A 15,404-nucleotide genomic window follows, 5' to 3' on the forward strand; every position below is an offset into this window, starting at 1 on the left:
AGACTCTGTCTCTACAAAAAAAAAAAAGAAAAACTAGCTAGGCATTATGGCAGACGCCTGTAGTCCCAGCTACTCAGGAGACTGAGGCAAGAGGATCACTTGAGCCCAAGAGTTTGAGCTTTCTGTGAGCTATGATGCAACCCAGGCACTCTTACCCAAGGTGACAGAGTGAGACTATATCAAAAAAAAAAAAAAAAAAAAAGATTCTTTAAAACTGAAAGTCTTAGGGAATATTCTAAATCCAGCCCATTTGTGCCTCTAGAACCAAGTTTCCAGGAAAACCTGTTACCTGGGGCAGATCCTAATTATTCGCCTCTCTGTATTTAGATCTCCAAGAAGAGCTTCAGGGCTTGGTGAGATTTCCAGGGCCTCTTGGGAACTAGCCTTGCAGGATCTCTCAGAGGAAACATTCTGAGAGTCAGTAGGCACTGCCAAGATGTCCAACCCCTTCCTAAAACAAGTCTTCAATAAGGACAAGACTTTCCGCCCCAAGCGCAAGTTTGAGCCGGGTACCCAGCGCTTCGAGCTACACAAGAAGGCCCAGGCATCACTGAACTCAGGGCTGGACCTGAGGCTTGCCGTGCAACTGCCCCCAGGTGAGGACCTCAATGACTGGGTGGCCGTGCACGTAGTGGACTTCTTCAACCGTGTCAACCTCATCTACGGCACCATCAGTGATGGCTGCACGGAGGAGTCCTGCCCCATCATGTCAGGGGGCCCCAGGTATGAGTACCGCTGGCAAGACGAGCACAGATTTCGGAAGCCCACAGCGCTGTCTGCCCCCAAGTACATGGACCTACTCATGGACTGGATTGAGGTGCAGATCAACAATGAGGACCTCTTCCCCACTAATGTTGGTGAGTTGATGCAGGGCAGGGCAGGGTCCCAGAGAAGAAGGTGTCCTGGGCCCAGGGCTATGGTGGCTTCCAGAAAAGGCAAGAAGGTAAAGGTCCCTCCAGCGGCACTCATAGCTCAGTGAGTAGCGTGCTGGCCACATACACCGAAGCTGGCGGGTTCTAACCCTGCTCAGGCCAGCTAAAACAACAATGACAACTGCAACAACAACAAAAAAATAGCCGGGCATTGTGGCAGGTGCCTGTAATCCGAGCTACTCAGGAGGCTGAGGCAAGAGAATCGCTTAAGCCCAAGAATTTGACATTGTTGTGAGCTGTGATGCCATGGCGACAGCTTGAGACTGTATCTCAAAAAAAAAAAAAAAGAATGGCTTGGCGCATGTGGCTCAAATGGCTAACGCACCAGCCATATACACCTGAGATGGCAGGATCAAATCCAGTCAGGGCCCACCAAACAACAATGACACTGCAACCAAAAAATAGCCAGGCGTTGTGGCAGGCGCCTGTAGTCCCAGCTACTTGGGAGGAGAAGGCAAGGGAATCACGTGAGCTCAGGAGTTGGAGGTTACTGTGAGCTGTGATGCCACAGCACTCTACCCAGGGTGATAGCTTGAGGCTCTGTCTCAAAAAAAAGAAAAGAAAAGGTCCCTCTCCTGGAGCCTCCATGAGGGATCAGCCCTGCCTACACCTGCCAGTGAGACTAACAGAGGGCTCTTAAATGCCCATCTCGAAACAGGGTGTCCCAGAATCAGCCTTTTCCCAAAGTAGGGATTCCTGGGGTGGCGCCTGTGGCTCAAAGGAGTGGGGCACTGGCCCCATATGCCAGAGGTGGCAGATTCAAGCCCAGCCCTGGCCAAAAATTGCAAAAAAAAAAGGGATTCCTGGTTCCCTCCATCCCCCAAGATTGGGTCTGGGTATGGCCTGGACTCCATCGGTGCCCATGCTCCATGGGGTTCTGGTCTATAGACTTGCTGGGACACTCTGAAGTGCTGCCCAGCTCCTAAGGCAGTGGTTCTCAACTTTCCTAACGCCGCCAACCTTTAATACAGTCCAAAGGGGTTGCAACCCCCAGGTTGGTAACCGCTGTCCTAAGGGGTCTGAATCCTAGAACTGAAGGGCAAGGAGGATACAGAGCACCTCCAGTCAGCTTCTCAGACATGGAAGGTCAGTTTTTATTGTTTGTTTGTTTCTTTGTTTGTTGTCCTCGGTAGAGTGCTATGGTGTCACAACTCACAGCAACCTCCAGCTCTTGGGCTTAGGCGATTCTCCTGTCTCAGCCTCCCAAGAAGCTGGGACTACAGGTACCCGCCACAATGCCCAGCTATTTTTTTGTTGCAGTTTGGCCGGGGACAGGTTCAAACCCACCGCCCCTTTTTTGTTGGGGGAGGGTTGCAGTTGTCGTTGTTTAGCAGACCCAGGCCAGGCTCAAACCCACCACCTTCTGGTGTATGTGGCTGGCGCCCTACTCACTGAGCTACAGGTGCCAACCCAGAAGGTCGGTTCTTGTCATGCTGCTTGGGAGCCAGTTGAGGCAAACACAGGAGAGGGTAACCTTGGCAGAAGCCATGGTCATGGAAATAGGTGAACAAAGACATGGCTATGTGCCAACAAAACTTTATTTACAAAAATAGGCCAGGTTTGGCCCTCAGGCTGCAGTTTATACCCCCTGTATAAGAGCAAGCATGGGCAGTGAAGTCCTCAAAGATTCAGTTTCTTTTTTTTTTTTTTTTTTTCGGTTTTTGACCAGGGCCGGGCTTGAACCCACTACCTCCAGCATATAGGGTCAGCGCCCAACGCTTTGAGCCACAGGCGCTGCCCAAAGATTCTGTTTCTTTTTTCATTTTTTATTTCTTTTTGAGACTTGAGTTTCATCACCCTCTGTAGAGTACTGTGCTGTCATAGCTCACAGCAACCTCTCAAACTCTTAAACTCAAGCAATTCTCTTGCCTCAGGCTCCCGAGTAGCTGGGACTACAGGTGCCTGCCACAGTGCTCAGCTATTTTTAGAAGCAAGGACTCACTCTGGCTCAGGCTGGTCTCAAACCTGAGCTCAGGTAATTCATCCACCTCGGCCTCCCAGAGTGCTAGGATTACAGGAGTGAGCCACCTTACCCGTCCTAAAGATACCATTTTTGAATCTTTCCACTAAGCATCGTGCTTTCTTTCTTTTTGTTCTTTTTTTTTTTTTTTTTTTTTACTATTCTTCCTTTGGTGATTCTCTTTCCCTTTGCCTCCCCAGTAGCTGGAATTACAGACGCCTGCCACAATGTCCAGCTGTTTTGATATTAGTAGAGATGGGGTTTCACTCTGGCTCACTCCTGCTCATACTGGTCTTGAACCTCTGAGCTTAGGCTGTCCACCGCCTCAGCCTCCCACAGCGCTAGGACTACAGGCATGAGCCACCATACCCAGCCAACATCGTGCTTTCAATAGTTTTTCCTTGGTTGGGTGAGGCAACTCAGGCCTATAATCCCAGCACTTTGGCAGGCTGTCGCAGTAGGATTTGTTTTTTCCTTTCCTTTTCTTTTCTTTTTTTTTTTAGACAGAGTCTTACTCTGTCACCCTGGATAGAGTGCCGTGGCGTCATTATAGCTCAGAGCAACCTCAGACTCTTGGGCTCCAGTGATCCTCTTACCTTAGCCTCCTGAGTAACTGGGACTACAGGTGCTCAACATGATGCCTGGTTAGTTTTTCTATTAGTAGAAACAGGGTCTCACTCTTGCTCAGCCTAATCTCGAACTCTTGAGCTTAAGCAGTCCCCACCTTTCAGACTCCAAGAGTGCTAAGATTACAGGTGTTAGCCACAGAGCCTGACCTAGGAGGATCTGTTTAAGCCTAGGATTTGAGGCTACAGTGAGCTATGATGACTCCACTGCACTCCAGCCTGGGTGACAGAGCATGACCCTGTCTCAAAAAAAAAAATTTAGTTCCTCCTTCACCCCACTTGCACTTGGAGGCTCCCATCACCTTCACTTCTTTTGTAGAGTAGAAGGGTGGTATCAGTGTAAACCCAGAGTCCCTTGCAGGTCTGGTGCGAGTATTGAGTCTAATGTTCTGTCCTGGACCAGTGATCCATCAAGATTACCACCCCCTGGATAGGATTCCCCACCCAGCTCAGTGTTTGTAAAGCACTCTTGGCTTTCAGAGGTTTTCAAGGACACTACTAAACATCAGTGTGTGGGCAATTGTTGGGATATGTCTTGAGAGCATATTTTCACATTAAATTCACTGTTTTTCTCCTGTTGTTACGGCAGAGGAAGAAACCCAGTGTTCTGGGCAGCGCCTGTGGCTCATGGAGTAGGGCGCCGGTCCCATATGCCGGAGGTGGCGGGTTCAAACCCAGCCCCGGCCAAAAATCACAAAAAAAAAAAAAAAAAGAAACCCAGTGTTCTCATGGATAATAAACAGACCTTCCCCAGAATTGGTCTGCCACACGCCCTGTGTCCTATTTGCCTGTATTACAAAGACATACACAACTGACAAAAATACAGGTACTAGTGTGCTCAAGGATGTGAGGTGCTAATAAAAAGAGCACAGCATCAGAGATTAACTTGTCCCTAAATACAGAGAAAGAAACAGGATGTTAACTAGAAGTCCATTTACCATTCATGGTGAAGTCCATTGAGAAAGCTCCAGGTCAAGGCCTGACCCCAAATATAAGAGCCTTAGAAATCCTTTTTCAGGGTGGGGCCTGTGGCTCAGTGAGTAGGGCACTGGCCCCATATACCGAGGATGGCGGGTTCGAACCGGCCCCGGCCAAATTTCAACAACAGCAAAAAAAATTGCCAGGTGTTGTGGCGAGCGCCTGTAGTCCCAGCTACTCAGGAGGCTGAGCAAGAGAATCGCCTATGCCCAAGAGCTGGAGGTTGCTATGAGCTGTGACGCATCCATGGCACTCTACCAATGGCGACAAAGTGAGACTCTGTGTCTAAAAAAAAAAAAAAAGAAATCTTTTTCATTCCCATTTAGTTTTTTTCACCTGGTATGTCTCAGGTCTTTCCCTGGGATGAGCAACTGTGTCATACCCTGATGCTTACTTGATCCCTTTGTTGGATACTGGCATTTTTTTATTTTTGAGGCAGAGCCTCACTTTGTTAGTTTTGGTAGTGTGCTATAGAGTCATACCTCACAGCAACATCCAACTCTTGGGCCCAAGCGATCCTCTTGCCTCAGTTTTTCATTTTTAGTAGAGATATGGTCTCACTCTTGCTCAGGCTAGTCTCAAGCTCATGAGCTCAAGAGATCCAACCGCCTTGGCCTCTCAGAGTGTTAGGATTACAGGCATGAGCCACTGCACCCAGCCTGGGGACTGGCTCTTAACAGGATCTTGCTGCATACCATGCTGTCACCACTTTCCTTGAACATGTATCTTTGTGCACTCATTTGTGATAACCTATAGGAAAAACTTCTACCAATTGAGTTCTTCCATCCCTGGGAACGTGTACATAAAATTGAAGTAGATACCACCAAAGTGTTGAAAGGCAAGTGCAGTGGCTCATGCCTGTTATCCTAGTATTTTGGGAGGCCAATTCAGGAGTATCACTCGAAGCCAGGAGTTTGAGATGAGCCTGGGCAACATAGAAAGACCCCTTTCCTACAAAAAACAGAACAAGTAAACCAGGTGTGGTGGTGCCTATATTCCTAGCTACTCAGGAGACTGACTGAGACAGCCTCGGCCAAAACTCAGACTCCAGGCGGTGCCTGTGGCTCAAGAGAGTAGGGCGCCGGCCCCATATGCCACAGGTGGTGGGTTCAAACCCAGCCCCGGCCAAAAACTGCAAAAACAAAACAAACAAAAAAAAACCAAACAAACAAAACTCAGATTCCTGAGCCCAGGAATTGGAGGCTGCAGTGATGATGCACTTCAGCCTGAGTGACAGAGCAAGACCCTCTCTGCAAAACAAACAAAAAAGAATATGCACAGAAAAAAATCCTGGCTTTTAAGTCTTTGCCAGTGATTTCCATCCATAGGAAGCCCCATCCTATTACCTCCAAAGGAAGGGAATTCTGATGTAGATCGGCCTGAACAGTCCTTGGCTATTCTCAGCACCCTCACCCCACTTCCCTCTCGCCTGTCCCCAGGCACACCATTCCCCAAGAACTTCCTGCAGGCTGTGAGGAAAATCCTGTCTCGGCTCTTCCGCGTGTTCGTGCACGTTTACATCCACCACTTCGACCGCATCGCGCAGATGGGCTCTGAGGCCCATGTGAACACCTGCTATAAGCACTTCTATTACTTTGTCAAGGAGTTCGGCCTCATCGATACCAAGGAGCTGGAGCCGCTGGTGAGCAGGCTTATGGTGGGAGGGCAACAGAGGAACCCTTTCCCAGAGACAGGACACCTGACATGGAGGCCAGCCCAGCAACATGGCCCCCTCCTTTCCTGGGACTCAGTCCCAGAGACTTTATGATGGGGCATTAGCCAGGAATGATTCAGGGTTCCCCCCTGGAAGAAATCTGGGCATGAGCTCAGGTTCCTCACCAACCTTGACCGTACTTCTGATTTGTTTCACCTTTGCAGTCCTGGACTCAGATGTCCCGAAAACATCCATTAAGTGTCACTTACAAATGGGGGTAATCTAATGCGAGGGGATTCCAGCTGGCCTCTGCCACCTGCCCTAGCCTATCTATTTTTAGGTTTACTGGGTTTTATTCATTCATTCATTTATTTATTTTTATTTTATTTATTTATTTATTTTTTTTTTTTGTAGAGACAGAGTTTCACTTTATGGCTCTCGGTAGAGTGCCATGGCATCACACAGCTCACAGCAACCTCCAACTCCTGGGCTTAAGTGATTCTCTTGCCTCAGCCTCCCAAGTAGCTGGGACTACAGGCGTATTTATTTATTTTTTGAGACAGAGTCTCACTTTGTCCCCCTCAGTAGGGGGCTGCAGTGCTGTAGCATCATAGGCTCACAGCAACCTCAAACTCTTGGGCTCAAGTGATTCTCTTGCCTCAGCTTCCCAAGTATCTGGGACTACAGGCACCAGCCAAAATACCCAGCTATTTTTAGACACAGGGTTTCACTTTTGCTCAGTTGGTCTTAAACCCGTGAGCTCAGGCGATCCACCCACCTTGGCCTCCCAGGGTATAGTTTACTAGGTTTTATAGGGAGACACATGCAGGGATTATGTTCTCAGCATCGGGTCTCATGTGCAAAACCACAGCAGCTGAAGCAGGTGTCTTTTGTTCAGATTGGGGCCCGAATTTGTGATGTGGTGAAGGGGACTAGCACTGCAGTGGCTCCCTTCAATTCTGGGCAAAAAGATCTTAAGGGACCTGACACCCAGGACACACCCAGGGGGTTGTTTTCATTCCTTATGGTAGAGATGTTGATATCCAATGTAACCAGAGGCTACTGGTACCCCACTAGCCTCCCCAGAAGAGAGGATGCCCACTACAGGCATCAATGCCTTGTTTGTCCCTTACTCCTCACCAAAAAGCAGAGCCAGCCCCCAGCCTGGGGGATGCCACACTGCCCACAGAGCCTCTTCAGAGGTCACTCCATAACGTGGCTTAAAGTTGAGATGGGAGATGGAGGAGGCTCCATCCCACAGTTTCTGTAGCATCTACTGCCCAGGCAGCCCCAGCCTCCTCCTCGCTGCCTGGCTGGACTTTGAGGACCGATTTTGTTGTTTTTAATTAACATAACTTAAAATTAGCCATTTAACCAGCCTGAGCAACAGTGAGACCCTGTCTCTACTAAAAATAGAAAACCTGGCCGGGTGTTGTCGCGGGCACCTATAGTCCCAGCTACTCAGGAGGCTGAGGCAAGAAGATGACTTAAGCTGGAGAGTTTGAGGTTGCTGTGAGCTATAACATCATGGCACTCTACCCAGGGTGAGATTATGTGTTTAAAAAAAAATTGGGCAGTGCCTGTGGCTCAACAGAGTAGAGTGCCAGCCCCATATGCCAGAGGTGGTGGGTTCAAACCCAGACCCAGCCAGAAACTGCAAAAAAAAAAATTAGCCACTTTAAAGTGTATGATTCATTACCATTTATTACATTCACGGTGCTCTTCAACCACTGCCTATATCTCATTCCAGAACATTCTCATCCAACCCTGTCCCCAGACTCCTGGCAACCACAAATCCACTTTCTCTGTCAGTGGATTTGCCAAATTGGTTAGGGTGGACCCCACCTAAAAAGGGTATTATCATATGACAACAATGGGCTAGCTAGGACCTTTCCTCCTCACCTGGGAGTGACACAGATCCTGGCTCTAGGAGGCCCTGCTGTGATCACTTGGTTTATGTAAGGGACATCTGACACTTTTGCTGGCACAGGGTTGCCCAGTTGCTCTGGGGCTCTGAGCACACCCTGTGGGATCCTGGCCTGTGGGGTTCAGGGCAACAGGTGTCTGATTTCATGCCTCTGCCCACTGCCACTCTCACAAGGGTCCAGACATCACTGGAAGGAAGCCCAGTGCTTGCAAGTAGCAGTCCCAGCTTGGAAGCCCCACTCTGGATGTGACACTGGTAGCCCTGGCTCTGGGTCACAAAAGATGTGGCGCCATCTAGGAGCCCCCTTCTGGCATCTCCAGCTTGGACACACCTGAATAATTGGGCCCCTGGATGAGGGCTTGCAGGTGTGCTCCTCTGGGGAGATCAGGGTCATAGTTCTGGGAGTGCCACTGGAGGAATTTTCCCTCTGGAAATAGGAGCTCAATATTAGCTAGAGACTCCTTCATTGACACAGATCATTGAAACTCTGTTCTTTCTAAGTTTTAAAAATGGTTAAAAAACATCTTCAAACAACTTCTTGTCATATATTCCCTTGAAGGCTTTGCCTACCAGTAAATATTTTGCTGAATTTAAAATTAATAGCATTCATGCATTAAAGACTTTAATCCTTATTTCCAGGCTGCTTTCCAGAACTTTCCTTCCAGTGTGCTAAAGACTGTATAAAGCCCGCTAAGGCTGGCTGCCTATTTTTTTTTTTTTTTTTGTAGAGACAGAGTCTCACTTTATGCCCCTTGGTAGAGTGCTGTGGCATCACACAGCTCACAACAACCTCCAAGTCCTGGGCTTAGGCACTTCTCCTGCCTCAGCCTCCCGAGTAGCTGGGACTACAGGTGCCCTCCATAATGCCCAGCTATTTTTTTTTTCTTTGAAGTTTGGCTGGGGCCGGGTTTGATCCCACCATCCTTGGTATATCGGGCCAGCGCCCTACCCACTGAGCAATAGGTGCCACCCTGTAAATAAAGTTTTATTGGCACATGGGCACACTTAATCAGGTTACCAGTTGTCTATGGTGGCTTGCAAGCTACCCAATAGGGTTGAGTCATTGTGACAGGGACCATCTGGCCTGAAAATCCCAAATACTGACTCTGACTCTGAAATAGTTTGGTACTCCCTGGTCTAGGGCATGCTATTGTCAGTTTGGGATTCAGGGAAGCCCAAGGGTACCCCTCTGTCTGCATTCCCATGAAACTCCATGTGTGCACTAGCCATGTTTCTCTTTTTGTGATTGGCTGTCTGTATCTGATATCTGCTTGCTCTTAACAGAAAGAAATGACTGCTCGGATGTGCCACTAAGATCCCTGAGGGTCTCTCAGTACCCATACCTCCACCCAGGCTACAGAGACTTGGAGCAGGATGCCTGGAAAGCCTCAGTGTCTCTCTCTGACTGAAGCATCTCAAGAGTTTGGTATCCCTCGAGTCCTGCACTCTAACCTCTGCTGAGGTGTCAGGGCATCTCCAGGAGACTCCAGCTCTCGACAGTGGGTTCCTTCCCCTCTGATTTCCATCCTGGCCACAGAAGGCCCACACCCTCATTGCCCACCTCTCTGAGCCTCAGTCTCTGTCTATGAAGGGAGGATCTGCATGTTGTCAGTAATTGAAGAAAACCCTGTTTTGAAAACATTTCCACTTCCCAGGATGCTGGAGAGAAGCCTGAACTGCCCCCCAGCCTTGGTGGCTGCCAGCCTCCTGGGAAATTCTATCCCCATTTTGACCCCCAACTCCAACCTCACCTGGACCTTGCTGGGGGCCAACTCAGTATAGCCAGGTGCTTCCCATGGCCTTGGTCCTGCTTAGGCCATCTCCCAGGTACAGCCAGCAGCTTGGCCTAAACCTGCCCCACCAAAAAGGGGAGAGGATGGGTGCTCCCAGGCCAGCCAGGGGCAAGAATCCACCTCCCCTGACCTCTGAGCCCTGGATCCTTGCAGCACCCACCAGAGCCACTGCTGTGCTCACACAGAGGTACGACATGGGCCTGCTCACCCCCTTTTCTTCCTGACCCACTTCTGGGTATTCCATTCCTCCAAAGTGTGCTACTCAATCTGGAGTTTCCTGGACTCCTAGGACCTCAAGGGTCCTGCATCCAAAGTTTGAGTTAGTTCCTAAAGGTCTTTTGTGTGTCATAAAATATCCAGCTTGTATACAATTTCATTGGTGATCATTTTGAGATTTTGAGACAGGGTCTGGCTATATTGCCCAGGCTGGTCTCAAACTCCTGGCCTTAAGCAGTCCTCCCACATGGCCTCCTAAAGTGCTGGATTATAGGTATGAACCACAGTGCCCAGCAAGATATCTTAGATATCTTTTTAAAAGAGATTTTTTTTAGCCCATAGTTAGCACCTCCCTCTGTGGACCAATATCCCTTTTCCTGTGAGTGTTGCAGGCATGGATCTTTCCTCATGGGCTCCTCTCCCTGCTGTGGCATCTCTGCTTCTGCTAAAATAGGCCTTTCTGTAGATGCTGCCAACTTCTATGGCAACCCTTGGTCTATGTGGCCTAGGGGCTTTGGGACCAAAACCCATGAATACTGTCTGCTCTGGACCTGGGAGCTTAGACCAGGGCCTGTGACCAAAGGAGACCATATCCTGCACTCCATGAGCCTCTACTGCCCCTACCTGTCAACAGAAATGTCAGTAGCCTTTAACCATGGCAGCCCTTCCCTCACGGCCCCCACACTGACCCAGAACACACAGAGCTCTGGTTATTTCTGGGTGTTTGGGATGACCACAAAAGAGAGGGGCATTGTCCACCTTTTCCTGCCAGTTTCTGCTGCAAAATTGAGCAAGTGCAATTAACCCACTGTCACTGCCTAAGTCCAAAGCTCCAGGAACTCACCCTGGTCCTTGCAGAGACCACCTGGGTCTGAGGTCCAGCTCTTGGAGCACCCAGGAAAAGGACACTGCAGCCCAGTCTTTGCAGGACTTCCAGAAATAAGAACTGTTTGAATGTATCTCCTTATCCCTGCAAAACAACACCCAAACTGCAGTACCACTGTCTCCACAGGAATGCAGATGTCCCCAGTGGCCTGGCTAGGCAGCTTCCCATGAACGTCGGGGTGGTGGCAGGGAGGGTTTCTGTCCTGTCTGCCCTCCCGAGCCAGATGTGAACTTCGGAATAAATTGTGGGATTTTGGATTCCACAGCTGCTGGTGGTCAGTTGTGTTTTCCTGCCTTGTCAAGGGGTTGCCTTGTGCCCAGGGGTGAGAACATCTTGATATTACAAGGGCCCCCAATAAATAAAGACAGTATATTGCTGGGATTTGCGTTTCTTAGGGTAGGAGATCAGGGCCACTAGGACAGAAACATGTAGGAAAAAAAGAGGTTGGGAAAAGCTGGTGTACAAAGGGGCTCACACTGATTTTCTATTTTTTTTGCCTGAGAGTTAATTTCTGCTCTCAACAAATGTGATTTAAACTCTTTCCCTTGGGGGGAAAAAAAAAGGCAGAAAACTTTAAACTGTGTGCCAAAAAATAGATGCAGAGGGAAAGACAGGAGTCCTTTGTGGTCCATCTGGCTGCTCACCAGTTCTGTGGCCTTAGGCAGGTAAATTTATCACAAAACTTTTGTTGAATATGTGGGGACCCGGTGAGGATCTCAGGGGCCTTTTAATGTGAAATATCAAGGTTCCAGGAGGTGATGGAAGAACAACTTTGACTCACCAACTTGGACTTTTGCAACTCAGGCTACACTCTACTCCTCGCCAAGCAGGGGAAGGGCAACACTAAGGCCACCTAGGGCATTGGTGTGTGTGACATCCCTCCCCTAGAGGGCACAGTGACCCCAGGAAGAGACCAATTTCACTTCTAAAACATGGAGATGACTCAGAATACCTACCAGAGAAGCCACTGTTTCCCACTGCTGTCTTGTGACTCTGATTTTGCAACATACCTCGACTATTTCCAGGGCCAGTTTAAGAATTTGGAGATTTAAGGCTCGGCGCCCATAGCGCAGTGCTTACGGCACCAGCCACATACACCTAGTCTGGCAGGTTCGAATCTGGCTGGGGCCAGCTAAACAACGACAATTGCAACAAAAAATAGCCAGACATTGTGGCAGGCACCTGTAGTCCCAGTTGCTGGGAGGCTGAGGTAAGAGAATAGCTTAAGCCCAGGAGTTTGAGGCTGCTGTGACTCTACCAAGGGCAACATAGGGAAACGCTGTCTCAAAGGAAAAAAATCAAGGATTTAGGCATTTACAGGGTTTCTAAATTTTCATTATTTGTTTGGCTTAATTACAGCCCCCAAAGAGGTTTCCATTGTAATACCCAGGGACAGTGGATACATCACCACATGGCAGAAGGGACTCTGCAGATGGGTTTGAGTTGAGGGTCTTGAGATGGGAGGTCATCCTACATTACCAGTGGGCCGTGTCACCACAGGATCCTCATCCAGGGAGGCAGGAGGGTTAGAGGCAGAGAGACTGGAAAATGCTGTTCTGCTGTGTCTGAAGGGGCCCCAAGCCCAGGGACACAGGAGCCTCTAGATGCTAGAAAAGGCAGGAGACAGCTTCTCCCCCGAAGCCTCCAGCAGGGACCTGCCCTGCCACATCTTGATTTTAGCTGAGTGAGACCTATGCCAGACTTCTGACCCCAGAACTATAAGAGAATATATTTGTTTTATTTAAATTTGTGGTCATTTGTTATCAGCTGTAGGAAACTCATACGCTGATTGCAAAAAAAAAATTTTTTTTGAGACAGCATCTTGCTCTTGCCTAAGGCTGGGATTCAGGGGCATTGTCCTGGGTCACTGTAACCTTGACCTCCTGGGCTCAAGTGATCCTCCTGCCTCAGCCTCCCAAGTAGCTGGGACTACAGGCACCTGCCACACCTGGCTATTTTTAGTACATATAGGGTCTCGTCCTGGTTAGGGCTGGTCTTTAACTCCTGGCCTCAAATGATCTTCCCGCCTGAGCCTCCCAGAGTGTGAGCCATCATGCTTGGCCTTACAAAGACATACTTTGCACACAGAGCACAGTGGTGGGACCTGTTACTGGAAATCTTTGACCTGGGGCAGGAATTGCCTGACACCCATTCTGCCCCATACAGTAGTAGCCATGTGTCACAGGGGACTATTTAAAGTCAAATTAAAAGTAGTTTAAGGGCCGTGCCTGTGGCTCAAAGGAGTAGGGTGCCGGCCCCATATATGGGAGGTGGTGGGTTCAAACCCAGCCCTGGCCAAATAAATAGTTTTAAAAAACTGGGCGCGTGGGTGGTGCCTGTGACTCAGTGAGGAGGGTGCCAGCCCCATATACTGAGGGTAGCAGGTTCAAATCCAGCCCTGCCAAACTGCAACAAAAAAATAGCCCAGCGTTGTGGGCACCCGTAGTCCCAGCTTCTCAGGAGGCTGAGGCAAGAGAATCACCTAAGCCCAGGAACTGGAGGTTCCTGTGAGCTGTGTGATGCCACGGCACTCTACCGAGGGCGATAAAGTGAGACTATCTCTCCAAAACAAAAAAAATAGCTGGGCATGGTGACTCAACGCCTGTAATCCTAGCGCTCTGGGAGGCCGAGGAGGGTAGATTGCCCAGTGCTCTAGAGTTCAAGACCAGCCTGAGCCAGAGCCAGACTTCATCTCTAAAAAAAGCCGGGCATTGGGCCGTGCCTGTGGCTCAGTGAGTAGGGTGTCAGCCCCATATACTGAGGGTGGCGGGTTCAAACCCAGCCTTGCTCAAACTGCAACAACAACAAAAAAATAGCCGGGCATTGTGGAGGGTGCCTGTAGTACCAGCTACTCGGGAGGCTGAGGCAAGAGAATTGCCTAAGCCCAAGAGCAAGAGCTGGAAGTTACTGTGAACTGTGATGCCACAGCACTCTACTGAGGGCCACAAAATGAGACCAAAAGAAAAAAAAGAGCTGGCCATTGTGGCGGGCCCTTGTAGTTCCAGCTACTTGGGAGGCTGAGGCAAGAGGATCACTTGAGCCCAAGAGTTGGAGGTTGTTGTGATGCCATGGCACTCTATTGAGGGCCATGAAGTGAGACTCTGTCTCAAAAATAAATAAATAAATAAAAAGCCAGGCATTGTGACAGGCACCTGTAGTCCCAGCTGTTTGAGAGGCTGAGGCAAGAGAATCTCTTAAGCCCAAGAGTTTGAGGTTGCTGTGAGCTGTGATGCCACCGCATTCTACCAAGGGTGACAAAGTGAGACTCTGTCTCAAAAGAAAACAAAAAGTAGTTAAGGGCAGCGCCTATGGCTCAATGGGTAGGATGCTGGCCCCATATACTGAGGGTGCCAGATTCAAACCCGCCCTGGCCAAACTGCAACAAAAAATAGCCAGGCGTTGTGGTGGGCACCTGTGGTCCCAGCTACTTGGGAGGCTGAGGCAAGAGAATCCCCTACGCCCAAGAGCTGGAGGTTGCTGTGAGCTGTGATGTCACAGCACTCTACCGAGGGTGACAAAATGAGACTCTGTCTCTAAAAAAAAAAAGAAAAAGAAAAAAAGTAGTTAAAATGAAAAATTCCCAGCTCAGAGCCTGTAGCACAATGGTTACAGTGCTAGCCACAGACGCCGAGGGTGCCAGGTTCAAACCTGGCCCGGGCCAGCTGAACAACAATGACAACTGCAACAAAATAGCCAGGGATTGTGGTGGGCGCCTATAGTCCCAGCTACTTGGGAGGCTGAGGCAAGAGAATTGCTTAAACCCAAGAGTTTGAAGTTGCTTTGAGCTGGGACAACACAGCACTCTACCAAGGGCGACATGGTGAGACTCTGTCTCAAAAAAGAAAAGAAAAGAAAAGAAAAATTCAAGCCAGGTGTAATGGCTCACACCTGTTAATGCCAGGAATTTGGGAGGCTGAGGCAAGAGGATCACTTAAGCCCAGTTTGAGACCAACCTGGGCAACATAGCAAGACTCCATCTCAACAAAAAAATTTTAAAAATTAGCTGAGCGTGGTGATGCTCACCTGTATTCCCAGCTACTCGGGAGGCCTGGGTGGTGAGAGTCTTGGAGAAGGGTGATGAAAGGGGCTCTTGGCTACGTGGAAGGATGGAGCCTTGAGAGAGTCCCAGATGGATGCATTTCTCTGTTGAGAGACAAGCACTCATGTGTGCCCCATAGTTTAATGAGTGTCCTCTTGGCTGTTGCCAGTATTTTAGTTAACCCCCTCTTCATACAACCTCCACAGATTGAAAATACTACTTATTTATATATCGGTCTGTTTCTGAAATTTCTAGGAACTTGCCAATCACGCCTATAGTTGTTTTGTTTTTTAAGAGACAGAGTCTCACTCTATCGCCCTCTGTAGGTGCTGTGGTGTCACAGCTCACAGCAACCTCCAACTCATGGGCCTAGATGATTCTCTTGCCGCTGCC

At 49.1% G+C, this 15,404-nt stretch overlaps 1 protein-coding gene across 6 annotated transcripts in view; it reads left to right on the forward strand.

Annotated features, from left to right (window-relative positions):
* Window positions 1–11,234, forward strand: part of MOB3A (MOB kinase activator 3A) — a 31,393-nt gene extending 20,159 nt beyond the window's left edge. For all 6 annotated transcript variants that reach the window (XM_053581160.1, XM_053581169.1, XM_053581141.1 and 3 more), the window contains 3 exons: window positions 328–857; window positions 5,936–6,138; window positions 9,362–11,234. In XM_053581160.1, coding sequence (XP_053437135.1) covers window positions 437–857; window positions 5,936–6,138; window positions 9,362–9,391 — 654 coding nt within the window. In that variant the 5' untranslated portion in view covers window positions 328–436 and the 3' untranslated portion in view covers window positions 9,392–11,234. The remainder of the gene's footprint in view (window positions 1–327; window positions 858–5,935; window positions 6,139–9,361) is intronic.
* Window positions 11,235–15,404: the final 4,170 nt, after the last annotated feature.

Source organism: Nycticebus coucang, chromosome 2 (assembly GCF_027406575.1).
Source record: "Nycticebus coucang isolate mNycCou1 chromosome 2, mNycCou1.pri, whole genome shotgun sequence".
Taxonomy (NCBI): domain Eukaryota; kingdom Metazoa; phylum Chordata; class Mammalia; order Primates; family Lorisidae; genus Nycticebus; species Nycticebus coucang.